The 20,850-nt window shown below is 33.2% G+C and overlaps 1 protein-coding gene across 1 annotated transcript in view; it reads left to right on the top strand.

Moving 5' to 3' along the window:
* Cfap47 (cilia and flagella associated protein 47) overlaps positions 1-13,820 on the top strand; it is a 205,726-nt gene extending 191,906 nt beyond the window's left edge. The window contains exons 66-67 of the mRNA XM_048335454.1: positions 8,565-8,733; positions 13,608-13,820. Coding sequence (XP_048191411.1) covers positions 8,565-8,733; positions 13,608-13,820 — 382 coding nt within the window. The remainder of the gene's footprint in view (positions 1-8,564; positions 8,734-13,607) is intronic.
* Positions 13,821-20,850: the final 7,030 nt, after the last annotated feature.

The following is a 20,850-nucleotide window of genomic DNA, read 5'->3' as shown; positions in this document are numbered from 1 at the left end:
GGCAAAACTGGTTCAACACCTGCAACAAATTAAAACTATTTTAAAGATTTCTTATTAAATTCTATTACTTGCAGGAGGTTTCTTGTCACACTTCAAGACATGCCTCTGATGTATCCAGATCAAATTTACGCACTCCACCTTTCTCTCCCCCTCCTCGTCCTCCCTTCTTAAAACAAAAGGATAAGAGGTGCGCATCAAGTAATAGAATCTTTCCCTATAAAATACTAGGCTCTAGGTTTTGATCCTCAGCACTGCCAAGTATCATCTGGGTTTGAAAACTGCATTTACACAAGCTTTTAAACTTATATCTACTTTAAAACTTACATGAAAGGTTGGCATGGTAACCATATTTGTAATCCTGGCCACTCAGTAGGCAGAAGCAGGAAGATCAAGAGTTTGAGGTCAGCCTCAGCTTAACAATGAAATCCTGTTCCAAAAAATAAAAATAGGGCTGGGAATGTGGCCGAGGGGTAAAGGGCTTGCCTCGTATATATGAAGCCCTGGGTTTGATTCCTCAGCACCACATATATAGAAAAGAGCCAGAAGTGGCGCTGTGGCTCAAGTGGTAGAGTGCTAGCCTTGAGCAAAAAGAAGCCAGGAGCAGTGCTCAGGCCTTGAGTTCAAGCTTCAGGACTGGCAAAAAACAAAACAAACAAAAATTTAAAATAGGGGCTGGGGATATGGCCTAGTGGCAAGAGTGCCTGCCTCGGATACACTAGGCCCTAGGTTCGATTCCCCAGCACCACATATACAGAAAACGGCCAGAAGCGGCACTGTGGCTCAAGTGGCAGAGTGCTAGCCTTGAGCGGGAAGAAGCCAGGGACAGTGCTCAGGCCCTGAGTCCAAGGCCCAGGACTGGACAAAAAAAAAAAAATTTAAAATAAAAACCAGTTATAAAGAAAAATAAAAACTGGCTTAGACAGATTCGTTATTTAAAATTATATGAGTTAGGACAGTTTGTGCTTTTCAAGTAATCACTTCATTTCTTCTGAATTTTAAAAACTTATGTATGTTGGGTTGTGCATAACATTGTGTTATTTTTCCATTGATATGTAGAGAGATCTTGTCTTTGCACCTTCCTTTCTTTCGTCACTACCTCTTGTGTTAGAGGTTTGTCCACTCGGGGGGAGGGAATTTTTCAAAGTACTAGCTCTTATTTTCTGTACTTTTACTGTTTCAGTTTAGTTTTCATTCTTATTTTCTTTCTTTACCTGCTGTGGATGTACTTTGATCTTTGTTTTCTAGTTTTGTAAAGCAAGAGTTTAAATTATTTCTTTGAAACCTTTCCTTTTGTCCTATTGTATTTACAACTGTGACATACTCCGTGGATTCTGATTTAGTTGCACTGTATGGCTTTAATATTTATGTTACTGTGTACATATTATAATACTATATATTTTCAGATTCATTCTATTTTAAATGTATTTTTTAAATTTTTCTTTGATACCTCCTCTTGGAGACATGAGTTATTTACAGTGTCATTTAATTTACAAATATTTGAAGATTTGTTGAATCCCTCTTACTGATTTTTAGTTTTAATCCATTTTGTCAGCAAACATACTCTACATAATTTTAATTATTCATGCTTTTATGTAACTTGTTTCTAATGAAGAATCCATGGATAGATGAATAATGTTCTGTGTTCTACCATATCTATTATAGCCTGCTAATTGACTATATTAATCAATTCTTTTGTTTTCTTTTCTGAATTAGCGTTCAAAGAGTTCTATCAATTGATAATGGAAAGCTTACTTGAAGTATACTTAAATATAAAATTGAATGCTTATATATTTCTTAGGTTTCTGGAAAATAGTTTTTTCTATACATATTTACTATTTCTACTCAAAGATTTCAAAAAAAATTTAAACCTTTTTAAAGATTAGTCATTTAAAAATGGTGTATAGCCTTGTTTGTTGCATGAAGCCATGACACACATACACACACACACAAACACACACTCACACACATACACATATATGTAATTTGTTCAAAATGAATTGTGTATTAGAATATTCAGAAATATTTAAAGGACTGACACATAGTTATGGACATGATTAAATCTCTGTTCTTCTAGTAATTTAAACATTTTTACTCCTTGATCTGGGTATACATTCCCAGTTTGGTCAGATTTCATGTGTTCTTTATACAATCCGAAGCAAAAAAAGAAGAAGAATTCCTCTTTTACTGTCATTCTTGTTTGCTCTTAGAAAAGTAATTCACTGTGTCTTTGATTGTCATTCCTGTTTACTCTTGGAATGCTACCTCTTGAGCCAGAAGTCAATTTTCCTTCATCATTACATACACATATCTGGTCTGCCAAACACTTAAGCTTTGAACATTAGTTATTAGTACTGTTTTAAATAGTCTACATGATACATTTTACATATAAGTGAAAATTAAATATAGATTCCCTCTAAAGCATGAGAATGTGAATTTATTTTATAATTTGTATTAGTGAGTTAAACTATCTTCATTCTTGATTGTAGAAAATAAATAATTCATAGAGTTCACAGTAATCTAGTTATATTGTGCTACTGTAAACCATTCTATAATATTATTCTGCCCTTATTTTAATGAAAACATAGGAATTTAATCATTTGAAATGAAAATAACACAAGTTCAGTCCTTCATCACTTCACTTGTGATTGTTCTTGACAGATGCAATTAAGTAATTCAAACTGCAGTTATAAGATATTATAATCAAAAAGAAAAGTCTCAAAATTTTGTATGACACAGGAAAACTCAATAAAGATCATCATGATTATTTCTTTCTAAATTGAAAAATAAATTATTTTCATTAGTCTACTTTGTCTTTGCTTCTAATTGGAAAGTGTCTGCAAATTAACTGGAGACATAGACTAAGAACCATGTTTACCATCAGAAACAGGAAATAGGCTTATCCTATTTTGCATTTCCACTTTAATTTAGATGCCATTGTGATACATTATCTCAATGTTTGAGTAACATCATCTTACTTTAAGTAGACTGACCATAATATTAACATTATTCTCTTAAATAAATAATTAATATATGATTTCCTATTTACTATGATAAAAAGTCAAGTCTATTATCTCAATCTTCCTGCAGTTCAGTTTTTGCTTTCCTGATTCCCCTTGGAGTATGACTTTATATTTTCATGCAACTTTTTTAAGAAAAATGAGGCAATTACAAAGCCAATTTCTTTAAATTCCTGTATAATCTACTTTTGCATTTGCACTTCATTTTTTATGTCTTTGAGGTTTTCTGTTAATTGTGACTGAGTCTTTAATGCAATAAGGTCTGCTTCCTTAAATACTGGTATTTGTAATTATAAAAAGAAAAACAAAGAAAACCATTTTGCTCCATTACAATCAATGCTAAGATCATTTTAGTTAGTATTATTAATATTTTCTTTAATAGTTGATAGACTTTTTAATTTTGATGTATTTCTGCCAGTATTGAATTCAAGGAAAACCTCAGTGGTAATTTAAAATAAATCTACTTGATTGGATTCCAATAAACACTTCTAAAGGAATGAATAAATCTACCATAAATTCTAGGATATAAAGTCATATATGACAGATGTATTTAAAATGTGATAAACAAATAAACATTTTTGTTTTGAACTCTCTTATACTGAACTTTGATACACAGTGTTTAGAATTAAAGAGAAACCAAATATTAACAGCAAAAGGTTTTTCTAAAGTATGGATTTTGAGCCTCCTCAGCTTAGTTTCTGAGTTGGTAATAATATGTCCCTTCATTTTAAAGATTCAACAGAAAATAAAGTTATTCTCAATAAGAGCATTTAGTGAGTAGATTTAGGGAAATTTGGCATATGTTAATGACTTAGGGTTCTACATTCAGTGACAATCATGTTGGCCCTGTCTGCAGTTGGGTGAAGGCTTAATAGAATTGGATGATAAAAAATGGCTTCCTCTCATGACTGAGAGTTTATGCTGATTGTTGGCTAGAACCTTAGAAATGGTGGTGGTATGCATTCCAAGAGACCTAGATGGAAGTTGTATGACATTTTGACATTGAAAAGCCTGAAAATTCTACAGTGTCACTTATGTTGCATTGTTGTGGTTATGAGGCAGCCATTACGCTTGTCTAGATATAAAAAAGGGAGAATAGGCAACAATTTTCAACTGGAAAACATGAGGCTTTCTCTCTACATCTTCTTAGATACTGTCACTAGCAGGTAGTCTGAGTAGCAAGACTCAGATCATAGTGGCTAACATAACCAATCTGCAGAAAGGAATGAATTTACTTTCTCTTTATATGTTAATTTTCTAGGACACTTTGAAACTACTTATTGCCCTATGCCAAGTCCTTTTAAATTTTATTTTAAGTGACCCAGTGATATAACTGAATATATTCAGCTTTTTATCCAGTTGTGGACAGACTGTATACAAACAGAGACACTGTAAATCTCAAGCCATTCTAAAGATCTAGAAAACTAGTGGGGATTTAGGAGAAAAAAAGATGGACTAATAAAACAGATAGAAACTCGTTTTTAAAAATCAAGTACTTCCCCATGAATTAAAGCTATTTTAATCTTTTCTTTAGAGATTAAGAGTAAAATAAATTGTGAAGAGAAATGAGCCTTCATACCCTTATGTCTATACAACTTATTTGTTTGCTGGAGATGTAGGGAGAGAAAGGGAAGAGAGAAAATTCATACAAGCCACATGCTGGTGATTTTCTCTATAACCTTCATTAAATATGTAAAACACTGTGTCCCTAAGTAAAGAGGAGACTAGCACAAGGGAGGCACTTTATAAGTTTTCATTATTTAAAAGGACCAATGTTTGTCAAGGGAATAATTTTAAGCATAATGATTCAGAGCTGCAAAGTGTTCTGAAGAACTAAGATTAAAAACATTACAGAGATCAAAGAATGAAAACATAGGTTGTTTGCATATAAATGATTAGTAGTAAATAATACTTGTAAATTTTGGTTTTATAATGTTACTTTTTACTCGTATCTGCCTTTTGCAATAATATTAAAATATGTCTCTTTAAAATGAATAAACTAACTAATCCAAACACTCTGGAGTCTAAAGCAGGTAGATCTCAAGATCCAGAACAGCTTATGCTACATAGCAAGATCCTCTCTACAAAAACAGAACAACCATAACAAACTTAAACTGAATGAACATTATAAATTACAAAAGACCTATGGCCTAAATTTTGTAAAATAATAGTATATTGTCATATGCCCATGATACTCATTGAAACTCAGTTTTGATTCAGTATACGCATTAAAATAAATGAATTCCTTATAATACAAACTAATCAATTTTTTAAATTAATTATCTTGTATAATGCTACATAGTGATTTTCACATAAAATTAACATTTATGATGGATTAGGATATTTTAGAAACTGATAGGATTTATGTATGCTGGTAAAAACATGCATATAAATACTTACATGTAATTTAAGAAATGGGTTGTGAACTATACTTCTCATGTTGTTTAAACCACCTCTGATTCATAAACTATCTCAAGCTACAGCCGTGTCTTGATTTATTCCTAACAATAACAATGAAACTACCATCTTTAAAAAATGATAACATGTAAAAATAAAGCCTGATGAAATTGTACTGCAAGCAGTTCTCTCAAGGACTTTCTACTGACTGAGACAAATAGCTTTCAAATGCTCCAGATAGGAGAGTAAAACGTACTTTTTAACTCCCTAAAAAACCTTTTAAATTAATGACAATTTCCCCTCTTTGGAAATCATGTATCTCTTCTCTCTTCATTAGTACCAACTTCCTAGTCAATATTTATCTGAGCAGCTATTTCATTTTTCTGAATACAATTACTTTTACCTTTGAAAATTGCTGCAACAACCTTGTCACTCACATATAGGAAGGAATATTTTTTCAGATACAGTTATCTATTATGCTTGATGCTATTGTCACCAAGAAAAAGAACAGGAGATAATTTGTTTCCAGTAAATATGAGCTCCAGTTCCATCTAATTTCTTACAAATGATGTGATTCCATTCTTCAGGAATGAATAATATTGTGTGTGTGTGTGTGTGTGTGTGTGTGTGTGTGTGTGTGTGAGATGTTGATTTCTTCTTTGACGTATTGATTGTTCAGAAGTGTATTCAGTTTCCACGTGATTGTAAAATTTCCTAAATTCTTCCTGTTATTCTTGTGTTCATGCTGGTCTGGTTGAAAAGGATACTTGAGACAATTTCAATGTTTTTAAATTTGTTAACTTATTTCATGGTCATCAGAGTATCTATCCCAGAGGACAGTCCTATGTATCCTTGAGAGGGATGCATATTCTGCTGCTGTTAGATGAAAAGATCTGTATCTACATTAGGTCCATTGGATTAAAAGTGTAGTTTAAGTTCAGTGATTCCATTTCCAGTCTGGATGATGCATATCTTGTTGAAAACAGGGTCTCAAAGTCTCCTACTATTGTTATTTTGCTATTTTTCTCTTCAGGTCTTTTAATATTTTCTTTCAATATTCAGTTTCTAGTTTTTGGTTCATATATATATTTACAATGGTTTTATCCACTAGTTTAATTGACCCTTTTATCATTACATAATGATGGGACTGTTTGCCTCTTATGATATTTTCTTAATTAAAATTTATTTTTTCTCATCTCTGAAGGACAATTCTGGTAATTGAAGTGTCTATGATTAACAAAGTCACTTATTTTTTCTTCAGCATTTCAAGCATATCTGTGTATCCTGGTCTGCCTGGTTGCTACTAAGAGGTCCACAGATAGCTTTGTTGGAATTCAGTTTGGGAGGATAAGGTTTTCTTTCCTATTACTTAAAACATATGAATTTTTGTGTATCTTTTATAATTTGACTAAAAAAATGTGCCTTGGTGAAATATTTTGAGTTAGCATTGTCTGTTGATCTTTGAGCTTCAGTGGATGATCTTATCTTCCCAATGATTTGGGAGGTGTTCAGCTATTTTTGTTTCTTATAAGACTTCTGGTCTTTTTTTCTCTTTCTCTTTTCCATCAAAACTAAGATGCACAATTTAGCTTTCTTCATGCTATCTCTCGTGGCTTTTCATTATTTTTATGCTTCTTTTTAATCCTCTGACTGGATCATTTCCAATTTCATTTTTAATACAAATTCTTTTTTTCTGTTTTATCTAGTCTTCTACTGAAACTCAATTATATTCTTAGATTTAATAATTATGTTCCTAGGTTCTCTTATATATTTCTTTTCTTGCTTGTTTCTGGTAGTTTTCTTAATTTCTTTGACTTCATTATACATGTCCTATTTTAGTTCACCCAGAATCTTTAGGGAAATTATTTTGAATTATTTACCAAATAATTCCTGAATCTCCAATTGGAGAGGGGTCATTCCTTGTGTACTATTGTGTTTCCCTGATTCTTCATAATACTTTTAGCCTTTACAAAAGTGTCCATTCAAGTAGCTGTCACCTCTTCCAAACATTATGAATTGGCGCTGGTTTAAAAAAATACATTCAGTTTGGTGACAGTGTGTGCAAGCATGCTACAGCATGGATGTAGAGGTGTAGGGTGTTAAGTAGAGTGGCAAACGGTGCCTCTAGACCTTAAGAAAACGATGTCTCAAGAGGTGAAAAAGCTGAGATTTACATCAATAACTGTATGATGCCTGCAGACAAGAGTTGTAAAAGATCTAGATCTCTATTATGGCTCTTAGAGTCCTTAGTGGTGCCTCTGGGGTCAAAGGTAAGGGATCAGGACAGCCATCAGTGTTGTCACTCTTGGGTAAGAAAAAATGTTAGAGATAACATGTGGTGGCAGAGTGGAGCTCTGGGCTTGTGTATGGTGGCCAAGTCTGGAGTTAGAGGCTGGGGAAGGGCTACATACAGGTTCACATGTGATAATTAAGCTAGCAGGGGCTGGGAATATGGCCTAGAGGTAAAGTACTTGCCTCGTATACATGAAGCCCTGGGTTCTATTCCTCAGCACCACATAAACAGAAAAAGCCAGAAGTGGCACTGATAGATAGGTAGGTAGGTAGATAGGTAGGTAGATAGATAGATAGATAGATAGATAGATAGATAGATAGATAGATAGATAGATAGATTGATTGATTGATTCGGCCTTGAGGTTCGGACTCAAGACTTGAGCTTACTAGGCAGGAGCTATGCCTCCAACTGATCCTTCCCAAAATCTTTAATGTAAAGTGTTTTCATCTTACTAAACAAGTAGATAGCTAAAAGAGCATAAGCATATATCATATTGAAATAGCAGTAGAAACACAAGGTTTTGTGATAGCTTTACTGGCCAGGTATTTTATATATGAAATTATTTACAAATGGGGAATTTTTCATTTCTAACATTGACTTTTGACAGTTTTTAGAGGGGCAGTATTTCATCTTGGAACACTATGACATAGGATATGATTTTTCAGAAACTCTAGGATTTAATTTGCTGTTGTATGTTAGTCATTTTTAAAGTGCCTCCTCAGTCTAATTCTGTAAGCAGCCAGAATTATTTTTTAACTGTAGGTATATTGAAGCAGGATTCATCTTCTATTCATGAAGTTCTTTCAAATAGGATGACATAATAAATTTGACAGGTTGATATTCATGTTTTTTCCCAGATTTTTTGAACCATTCACTGCACACTTCCTGCCTGGTAGTGATCCAGAATTTTTTGTTCGACCTCAGACTGGAAAACTTCCACCTTTTTTTACTAAAGGGCTCCTCATTGTTGTGGGATTTAAACCTCGAATGTACAGTAAGAAATACAAAGCAACATTGGTAATACAGGTGAGTTCTAGACAGATGTTACTTTTACTGAATGAAGGGAACTAAGGAAAAAGATTACCCCCAACAAACACATCTAAATAACAATATTGCTTCACATTATTTTCTTTTTTGTCTAGCAAATGAATTTAAATGTAGTGAGTTTTTCCAGTTCTAGGTTATCTAAATGTAGAAGAGACAAATAGCTCCTATAGATTATCTGTATAGTCACATATAATTTTAATTTACTGATTTCAAACATTTTATATTTATATAATTCTAAATTTATACAGACCTTAGGAACATCTGTATGAGAACAGACTTTGGTTTGGGCAAATACTTTAATTTGAGTTCAGGGATTCATGTGGCAAATGCTGAACCACAGGAGCAACCCCCCAAGCCCTAAGCAGAAAATGTTTTTTTCTCTTTTTCTCATTTGTTATACTTGTTCTGCTACATTAAATCCTTGCTAAAACTTTGAAAAAAAAATTAAAAAATGAAATAGAAGGAAAATTTTTCTTTGAATTGAAAATGAATAACATGATGTAAAGTGGGCCATTTAGGCTCTGAAGGTGAGCATTTTGTGAACAGTTATGTGCAATTTTGAAATTTTGTCCTGTTAAGGACAATGACAGCATAAAATTTCACACATATTTCATAAGAAGGCTAAAGACAGTGTTCTAGTTAATGGTGGAAAGATAACTATTGCTACAGTTGCCTTTCAGTAGCACAGACACAAAGAGAGTATTGTCAACCTATGATTCTTGGTGCCAAAATGATTTCTAGACTTTTAAATCAAACAGTAATTAGGTAGTGCCATAAGCACAAAAATTCATCATTACTTAAGCAGAGGAAATGTCATGAATATTGTTTGACAAAATTATTTCTATTTTTATACCTTACTAAGAGTCTGTTCAATCTAGAAAATATGGTTAAACCTCTTTTTCTCTGTTGTACATTTCTCACTGCCTGCACTGATATTTGTTTACTCTAAAGTGATTAAATAACATCTTTGAAATCTTTTAAAAATTAAAATGATGCTCATTTTGTCCAATACAAACAGATTATCTCAGAAGTTATATATTTAGCAATATTTACCAAAAATATGCCTAGCTTCCTGTATCTATTTGAAAGTTAAATTACTATTGGCATAATTGATCCTTTTGGGTGGAGTTTTATGTGATCTATTTATATCATTTTCTTTTAGTCAGAAGTAGCTTTATTTTATAATGCATATACAGGGACAAAATTAAGACTGATACTTTTTAGCAAATTATATTTTGATTAGGCAGAAGCAGAACGATCTCGAGTTTGAGAAGGTAGAAGCATAAAGATCTTGAGTTTGAGGCTACTCTGGCCTACATAGTGAGATCATATCTCTAAAAACAGAGAGTGAAAAAAAACCCACAACTGACATACAGAACTTTCCCATCAGTACAGAGGAACAACCATTATGAAAATGTGCCCTGTACCAGAACACAAAAATATGATTTCAATAATTAAATCAATATTTTCAAAAATATTCTTTCTATTGTATTTCATTTGGAATTAAAATGATTTATGGGAACAACTTAATAGCTAAATATCATAGATGATATCATAGCAGATACAGATATCATAGCAAATTTGTACTCATTCAAATAAATTATATTGGGGCTGGGAACATGGCCTAGTGGCAAGAGTGCTTGCCTCATATACATGAAGCCCTGGGTTTGATTCCCCAGCACCACATATATAGAAAATGGCCAGAAGTGGCGCTGTGGCTCAAGTGGCAGAGTGCTAGTCTTGAGCAAAAAGAAGCCAGGGACAGTGCTCAGGCCCTGAGTCCAAGGCCCAGAACTGGCAAAAAAAAAAAAATCAAATAAATTATATTTACAATGATTAAAAATCTCTTTTCCAATTAGGGAACTTGTCCAGACTATTTTATAGTAGCACTGCCAAAACACCATAGAAATTAATTTTTTTTAATTTTTCAAGGTGAGCATGATAAATCTTGGTTTATTAAAATATGAGATCAGGATTATCCAACATCAAACATGTGCTTTCTTTGTATTCATGTAAAATTATAATTTTTCTATGGAGCAACATGATATATATCATATGTATAGTTTTATTTATATATAAATTCTGCAAAATAAAACTAGAGGTATAACCACATATAGGCATTATATGTATAAATACATTGATTTTAAAGAAATCTTTTCATTAACATCAAACAATGGGAAAAGGTATTGTAAATATTTTGGTTTGCATTTCCTTAAAAACATATCTTCAAATAATAATTCAAATATAAGTAGCCTAGTAGATATCGGATGATGTGAAGAAATAAATATAGAAAAGTCAGTATAGAAAATACAGAGCGGAAGGAAGTCAATAGAGAGGGCTTTATCAAAGCATCTGTGAACAACTGGACATTAATCCTATCAGAGATCACTAGGAAAGAGTGCAGAATGCATATCTCAGAATTTTCACATTCTAGACAGCTGTGAAACTATTGGTTTTATACAACACTTGTCGCAATTCTAATCATTGTCTGAAGAATGCGCTCAATGACTGTTAATACTCTGGAACCAGCAGGGGAGCTTGCTGAGTCAAAGAGGTACAAACATTAACAATAGATTGAAAGTTGAAGCACATATTAAATGGAAACCCTTTAAGGATATGGATTGCCATATCTCCTAGTGCATAATTATAATTACATTTTTTCCATTAGTAACATGTATTTAGTAATATAACTTTGGTCATTCACTCCATGCAGTCCTCTCTCTCTCTCTCTCTCTCTCTCTCTCTCTCTCTTTCTCTCTCTCCCTCTCTTTCTTTCTCTCATCTCTCCCCATCTCCCTCTCTCTTCTCTCCCCCTCTCTCTCCCTCCCTCGTCTCTCCCTCTCTCCCTCTCTCCCTCTCTCCTCCCTCTTTCTTCCTTTGCCTCTCCTGTGGCCAGAACTCAGGGCCTGGGCACTGTCTGGGAGCCTTCTTCTGTTCAAGTCTAGCACTCTACCACCTGAGCCACAGGGACACTTCAGCCTTTTTCTGAATAGTTTATTGGAGATAAGAGTTTCATGTACTTTTCTGCCAGGGCTGGCTTTGAACTTCAACCTCAGATCTCAAGTTAGTTAGCATTACAGGCATTAGCCACCCGTGCCCTGCGGCTTTGTCTCATTTGTTTTTAAATCAGAGATACTACTTAAAAATAAGTATTTCTTCTTTACGAAAAAGAATAGCTTTTTTTAACTTTTTGAATAATTGTTCAGAGAGTGTAATGATCAATTAGACTTTTTTTGTCAGTCGTGGGGCTTGAACTCCAATTTGACATTTTTTTTACAATAATCTATGTAGATTCTTTGAAGCCCTGTGACATGGAACTATTATTTCTTAAATTGCTTCTACTTTCTATTGCGATTTCAAATTACAAAGGTTGATTGGGAGTAGAAAACAAAACTATACCTTTAAAATGCTTTTGTAAAAACTTAAGTAATTTTTATATTCACAGTTGGATTAGAATTTTAATCACAGGTAAAAACTGCACTATTTAATATTTATTTTATGAAACAAGCTTCTTTATTATTTTATGGCTTATTAGATAAAAGAGCATGAACGTGGTTCCTAAATTGGATGTATATATTAGTACATTCCATATCACTTTTTATAAACTTAGAATCTTCAATAAAATGTAGGAAATGTCAGTGGGACTTTAAAAATAATGTCTTTATAGCTCATTATTTCCAATGGTACGGGCTCCTTCTTGTAGCTCCTATTTCTAGTGACTAAGTACTGGATGTCAGTATGGATTCCTCCATGTATGTAACTCTCTCACAAGAATTCACTAGATGAAAGGCAAGAGTATGGGCCTATCCATATAGCTCACATATCAGTACTAAGTGCCAAGCATAGTGCATGTCTTTTCATTTACTCCTTTGTTCCCATAAAGTATGTTGCTTGTTCTGGAAAAATCATGATAACATATGCACAATTTCCAGAATCTATCTTTCAATATTCAAGTGAAATGTTTCTTAACTCAATAGTATTATGCTTCTCAGTTTGTTCCATTTTGAATTGCTGATTCCGAGCACATGATTCCTACAAACAATAAAAGGATCAGATATAAGGCCATGCCAGATGTGAGAGAAATTCTTATATTTCATCAATATCAACTGATGGATACTGAATTATACATCAAGTCTGATGTACTGCAGTATTCACTTGGCCTGGTACTTCCTCTGAATAATATTCTGAGCATACATGATGTGAGGAGAAAGTTTATATAAAAACGTGTAGCATCAGGAAATTCTGCAGAAGCAATTACACTTAAGACACAAACATAAACATGCAGAAAATGCTATATCGAACACCTAGCTAAATATGATTTAGAAGTTGTGTCTAAGTCTTGTGCAGATATGCACAAACAATGGAGATTTTTATCATAAATTCTGTAAGTTGTACTGACTGAGATTTATTATAGTCAGTAATCTTATAGTTCTCATGTTGTGTTCCAAACGTTATATACTTGTATAATCTATAAATGAGATCAATATATTTTACTAGTAATTTGTATAGTTGCACTTAAATTTGCATACATAAATTTATCTTGAATGGTATTGTTCCCATCAATTATAGCTCATTCTGGGCAATAGTCTCATGTTTACCAAATAGTGTACCTTCTGTCAATGGATGCTTTATTCATCTATAACGCAGAGGTATTTCAGTGAATAATGATTCTTGTCAATCCAAACACTTTCCTTAGTTTACTTTCACATAATGTTTCATTATAAATGCAATTTTCAATTTGTAATTTTCCCATACCTGATGTGACAAAAAGGTGTTACTTGTAATAACTATTTCCTTATATTTTTGTAAATCTCTGAATAAATTCACATAAAATCCCCCCTTTTTATTTCCAGACAGATGATTCATACTGGCTATATGAAATAAATGGATTACCTCCAGAGCCCACACCACTGATCAATGTGAAACCCAAAATTGATACGACTAACAAGAAATACGACAACATGCCAGTTGTTCGGCGTGATTTTATCCGTGAAAATATTAAACTCTTAAGAACAGGTCCATCTTCTACCATCAAAGGTGCACCTTTGGTGACAAAGCATAAATAAAAGTGTGCTCCAAATATTTCTTGATCTTAAGTATAATTGAATGTTTTTGCCTTTTGAAATATTTGTGAGAAATAATGGTTTAATATAAACCATTAAAACCAATAAAACAGGCCTTATATATTATCTTGTCCTTTAAAAATGCTGACTTAATCTGTTCTCTCAATATATCATAGTTCATATTTGAGGTACATATGTTTTAAAATGGATTTTGGTTTCTAAAACTGGAATCACTTCATTTTAAAGATATGGATTATACATTTGTACGAAAACACAGGTGTGATTTTAATGACAACAGTATTTCAAGCACCACTATTAACACTACAGTACTTATGTAGGTGTTGCTTATTATTCTCTCTTTAATTGACCACTAAAATTGGATGTAATTATGATATACATTGAGGTGTTTTTAAATATGTATACACTGTAGAATCATTAACTTGAGCTAGTAAATATATGCATGTTTTGTGGTAGGAGCATAAAATAGTTCTTAGTGATTTCATTACTATATATTAATTGTACAAGTTAGGGGATTTCATTATGGTATAAATGCATATAATGTTCTATGATCACATTCTCCTCCTCTAGTCCCCTTTCATATATCCCTCTCCCCTTCTCTTTCCAAATACCTAATAATCTCCTCTTTTACTCCCATGACCTTCCTTCCACTCCTAAATTCTTCATGTGAGTGAAAATATAATATTTTTCTTTCTGAGTCTGTCTCATTTCACTTCACATGATGATCTCCAGTTCTCCCCATTTACATGAAACAATATTATTTCTTGCCTCTTTTTGGCTAGGTAATACTCCATTGCACTTAGACATCTTTTATCCATTCATGTGTCAGTAGGTATTTTGGCTGATTCTATCACTTGATTATTGTGAACAGAACTATAATAAACGTGGATATGTAGACACCTCTATTATATGCTATCTTTGAGTCATTAGGATATATAAATAGGAATGCTATCATAGGGTAGTTTTATAAGGAACATCTATACTGAATTCCATAGTAACTGGAATAATTTACAATGCTATAACCAGTGTAAAGGAATTGGTTTTGTTGTTGTTTCTTGTTGATAGCCATTTTGACTGTGTTGAGAGGTTTCAGTATAATTTGTTTTTTGGGGTTTTTGGTGGCAGTCCTAAGGATTGAACTCAGAATCATGCTTCTGTTTGGCAAGTGCCCTACCACTTGAGCCATGCCCCCAAGCCCTTTTGCCTTTGCTTTGTTTTTAGATAGGATCTCCCACTTTTGCCCAAGCCTACCACTAACTGCTTTGTTGTAAGAGTGAGCCACCATACCTTGAACAGGTTTCATTTGTCTATTAACTATTTATGCTACTTCTTTTAAGAGCTGTCTGTTCAACATTGCCCATTTATTTATTTATTATTTAATTTGTTATTTATCAATTTGCCCATTTATTGACTGAAATTTATTTTTCCACACTGGTACCAGGATTTGAACTTCAGGCATTGTGCTTGCTCAGCTTGTTTGCAAGGCTGACACTCTTCCACTTGAGCAAGGCTCCTGCCTGGCTTTTTGCTAGCTATTTTTGAAGATATTACTTGTCTCTTAGCCTTTTTTACTTGGGATGGCTTCAAATATTTCAGTCTCCTTAGTAGCCTAAATTTCAAGCATAAAAATATATGGGGGCCATATTTTTATAGTATTGAGAGTTAGTTACCTTATGTTCTCCTCAAACCTGCTAGGTCTGATTTGCAATTATTCTGTCCTTCAGCATTTCTATTTTTTCTCTGCTACCCTATATTTCTCTGTATTCTGGAAAAGAGATTCCAATTGGTAAGTGCATGAAGTTTAGGAGATCTTAGTAGACCTTGAAACAAACTTAATTGCTTCCCATATGTATTTTCCTTCCTTTATTTGTTATGAAGCAAGATTTCAGTGCTAGCTTCTAAGTCAGTATTCTGTTTAAAGTTTAATTTGGTCATTGATTTAATTTTGCTTTGATATTTTTATTTAACCTATTTAATTTGATTAATTTTTATATTTATTTTATGTACATAATATTTTTGCTCATTTTTGATTGTTATGCATTTATCTCTTTTAGTAGCCCAACCACCATTATTATGTAACCTTGGTCAAACTGTGCCTCAACATTTGTATCATCAAGTGGTTCTTATTCTAATACTTTGTGAGTTCTGTTTCTTTTATTTTAAAATAACAAATTATTTAATTGACAAAACTATATATTATACACAACCTGTTTTGTAATATGTGTACAGCATGGGATGTGTAAGTATAGCTAATTAACTTATGCAATTTTTCACATAATTTTCTATGTGGTAAGGCACTCAAAGTGTTGATTCTATTACTTAGCTTTATGCATTTCAGAATTAGGGATAAGAGGACTACTTAAGGAGGACATAATTTTTGTTTTGCATTGTTTTGTCTTCCTTTAATTCTTTTGCCTCCTTCCTCTCAGATAGGGATAATCAATTATGTGGGTCTTACATAATCAAGGCTTAGGCCTCCTTTCTGGTAGAATGTGAAGGATTTATCCAACTGTTAGTCAGCTCTAGGCCAGCCCTATCCTGAGGCTATGTTAGTATCCTCAGGCTTAACATTGCCAGTCAACTCCATATATTTTGTAGCCTCAGGCAGCAGTTGTCAGTATTTTTCACCTTCTAAGAATCATGACTCCTGGAATTTAGCATTGAGGCCAACTCCACTAACCCATTTCACAAAGACCTGTGGTTATTTTTACCCCATAGAGGAGAAGCTCCACCTGCCACTACCTGCTTTTGATTATGAAGCTTGATCTCCAAGATAACTACTAGAGATAGCGTTATGGTTTGTGGTAACCAAAGAAAATGTTTATCTTATCAAACTTTCTGATATTCTTCATTTTATATTGTTTCCATCTTTGTTAAGTTTGGTGAGCAAAAGACAGATCCATTGAACTGTGAACATATTATGCTATCTCTGAGTGGTTTCAGCTATTAACATTCTATTAGAAATTTGACAAGGAATTTCATAAAAGAAATCCTATCACTTTCAAGTGGAAATGTTTATGAAGTCCCAGAGACTTAAATATATAGGTTATAATAATTTACTAAATTCCTTTTAGGTCAGCTTTAGGAGGTGCTTAAAAATTTAAAGAGGTAATACTGCAATTAAATCATCTAAAAACATTGAAATGGGTTCATCCTTACTAGTTAGAATCCAAAAAAAAAAGCCTTATTCTCTGTATATTAGGTCTGGTTAAGTAATTTTTATGTCCTTATTGCTAGAGTGAACAAATTTTCACTAAAAACCTGATTGTTGGATCTCTTATTTTTTGCTTATAAATTAACATGTATGTGAGTGCAAGTCTAAAATATTCTGTTTATAAACCTGAAAATGCTATCTTTTGAGGAGCTTTATACTGAATGTATTTTTTTAAAAGAACCTATACAATATCTTCAAATTTTGAAGAAAAGTTATGTATTCATCCATCCATCCATCTATTTATCTGTAAGGCACAATTTTTTCCCTTTATAAAAAGCATTTAACCTAAGTCCTTTTGGTTTCCACTTCATTTGCATTAAGTACATTCACATTGTTATACAACTATCACTATTACTTGTCTCCAAACCTTTGCATTTTTTCAAGCTGAAACGGAACCCAATAGGCAAGAACTCTTCATTCCCCTTCCCTAGGACACATACACAACCCTTGGAAATGCCATTCTAATTTCTTTTGTTTTATAGAATCATGACATTTTGTTTTGACATAATCATCTTACTTATAGTCTACTTTGTATGTTTGCAAATGTGACTATTCTAGATTTATTAGTAGAAACATAAACTACTTGTCATTTTTTGTCTAGCTCATTTCACTTAGTATATTTTCAAGGTTCATTCATATTGAAGGATGTATCAATGTATTTCTCCTCTATAATGTTGAATGATAACTCACTAAATGTACATACTACATTTTGCTATCCATAAACACTTGTGTTGTTTCTACTTTTTTGGTTATTTTGAATAATGCTTCTATGAAAAGGGGTGTATGAACATGTTTGATGTTTTTCTTTCAATCATTTTGGGTTTAACTAAATATGATCTGGTAAATTCTACTTGTAACTTTTTTAGGAAACGCCATACTGATTTCCATAGTTCCTAACCATTTTACATTAGTGTCAGCAATAAATAAGACTTGTCATATCTTTGGCAACTAAGTAATCTTTAGTGGAGATTAGTAGTATCTTCAGCAAAAACAACAACAAAAAAAAAACTGAGAGACAGCACTCAGGCCCTGAAATCAAGCCACAGAACCAGCACAAAAAGAAGAGAAAAAAGATAGACAAAAATTCCATGACAAAGATCCCTTAATATTGTCCTCTTACAGCTAATTTCATTCTGTCCTATCTCAATCCTCTCTTTTATCCCTGGTTACCAGTAATGTATTCATCATTTCAATCATTTAATCATTTCAAAAATGTCATATTAACCCAATCATACAGTATGCATAATTTAGGGATCAGCTTTTCTTCAGTCACCATAATTCTTTGGAGATTTATCCATGTATTTAGCATATATCCACTAAAATATACAACAACTCAAATACTGAAGACTGTCTAGATTATTTATTTATACTTTTAGGCTTTTAGAAGTATATGTGCCATGAACTTTCACATATTTTTATGTTAACATATGGTTTATTTATCAGAGATGAATAAATGTTAGTAAGTAAGTGAGTCATATGGTCCTAAGTCATTTATTTATCCAAATAAATACTGGCAAATTATTCCCAGAGTAGATGTACCCTTTTCTGTTCCCACCAGCAAGGAATGTGTATGTGATCCAGTTCATTCACATCCTCACCAGTATTTAATGCTATCACTTCTTTTTAATTAAATTCATTTGTAGGGCTGGGGATATGGCCTAGTGGCAAGAGTGCCTGCCTCATATACATGAGGCCCTGGGTTCGATTCCCCAGCACCACATATACAGAAAATGGCCAGAAGTGGCGCTGTGGCTCAAGTGGCAGAGTGCTAGCCTTGAGCAAAAAGAAGCCAGGGACAGTGCTCAGGCCCTGAGTCCAAGCCCCAGGACTGGCAAAAATAAAAATAAAAAAAATAAATTCATTTGTAATTGACATATAAAATAAAAAATTATAGACATTGATATAATAATTATCACTTTTTTAAATTCAACCCACCTAGTAGGTGCATAGGGATAATTCATTTACATTTCCAAGAGGACTAATAATGCTGAACATCTTTTCACAGGTTGATTAACCCTCTCTTTTATTGCCTCTTCTATGACATGTATCTCCGTGTGTGTGAGTGTGTTTTATTAATCTCTCTGTTCTATTCTGTAGGAATCAATTTTCAGTAAGGTTCACAGACAGCTTTTATGTTTTACTATAAGAGGTCTTTGTCTTTTAATATAAGAGAAATTCTAAAGTGTAGGGATTTGGGGTTTAAGGGCAATACAGAAAAGGTTAAGGGTATTCTAAAATGATAAACTTGAGCGTTGGCCTGTGATTGGTTCCCTAGCATTTGAAGGGTTGCTCTTTGAGTCTTGCATTTCCTCCCAACAGAAGTCTGTTGGCCTCTTTGTACAATATCCCTATAGAAATTGTAAGCTAAATCATTTTGAACTTTTAAAAAATATGCTGTCTTTAAGACGTTAGTTCTTTTTGTTTTTTTAAAAAAAGCTGTTTAATCTTTCCTAATTATGTAGACTAAATTAGTCAAAATCTTTAATTAAATGAAGTGAAAAAATCAAGCATAATGTCTATCATTCTATAAGAAAATATTCCACTTTGTCCTAGATTCTCAGTAATTGCATTTTTGCCATGACTTCTTGAACCAAAATAAATGGCTGAAGTGTGCCTCATACTGCTGACACAGATCACAGTTTGTCACTAATGGAATGTTAACTGCTTTTTAAGTAACTCAGAATAAATCTGCTGACCCATAAAAGATTCGTCTGAAAGAAATTCAATTCATTCTGTGACTCTACCACTTCTACTGGCATGAACAATCCTCTTCTACGTTCTATACCTTGTTTCAGTCATGGTAATGCTGACAGTACCACTTGGCCCATGACAGGAACTTTTAATTGGAAAAAGACAGATATATTTAATAACATGTCAAGGCTATCATTTAAAGTACAGATAATCCTCGAATAAAAATGATATTCAAGAACGTGTCTAATATAAACATAATCCCCAGTGGTGAAGGTTTACTCCATTTCAAAGATCAGATAGATAGTGCTGAGGAAGCATTGTAAGGTTCCTAAAGATAAACAAAAAAAGTGACTTCAGCTTCATCCTTGGGAATCAATTCCTTTGTGATTTTCTATCTGGGACAATCACTCACAGAGGACTGGGAAAACTTCAGCAAAAGCAAAACTCAACACCTCAGCAGAAGTCTTGGTACCCTGAATGTTTTTAGCTGAGTTCAGTTTCCTGTCTACGGACCTTTGTAGGCCAGCCCAAAAAGAAAACAGCCCACTCAGAATATGATTTTGAAATTGAGGCTATAATTTTCGTCCAGGTATGGGCATGATTCATCATGTTATGGCATATATGAAAATAAGTCATGTAAGAAAATAGTAATATGAGTTTTATAAGTCATTTATTTTTAATAAAATATAAAAATTTTACTAAGTAACTTTCTGTTAGATTCATACCACTCATCCAAACAATAGATGCATCTAGCAGTTGCTTAAATGATAGCTGAAAATTCATTGCACAAATTGTGTAGGCTAGTGGATGTATGTAGTCATGAATTTCTCTTGATTTTTCTCCCAGTCCAGCGGCTTGAACTCAAGGCCTGGGCTCTGTCCCCGAGCTTCTTTTGCTCAAGGCTAGCACTATACCACTTGAGCCACAATGCCACTTCTGGCTTTCTCTGCTTATGTGGAAGTACAGAATCAAACACAGGGCTTCATGCATGCTAAACAAGCAGTCTACCACTAAGCCACAGTCTTAGCCCTTGTATTAATTTTTGAAGTTGGTCTTTATATCTAAGAATAGGAAATTAGGAAGTAGAGATATGTCTCAAGTGGTAGAGCT

Source organism: Perognathus longimembris, chromosome 28, assembly GCF_023159225.1.
Source record: "Perognathus longimembris pacificus isolate PPM17 chromosome 28, ASM2315922v1, whole genome shotgun sequence".
Lineage (NCBI taxonomy): Eukaryota > Metazoa > Chordata > Mammalia > Rodentia > Heteromyidae > Perognathus > Perognathus longimembris.
Note: the sequence above shows the minus strand (reverse complement) of the source record. Positions and strands in the feature narration are given on the sequence as shown.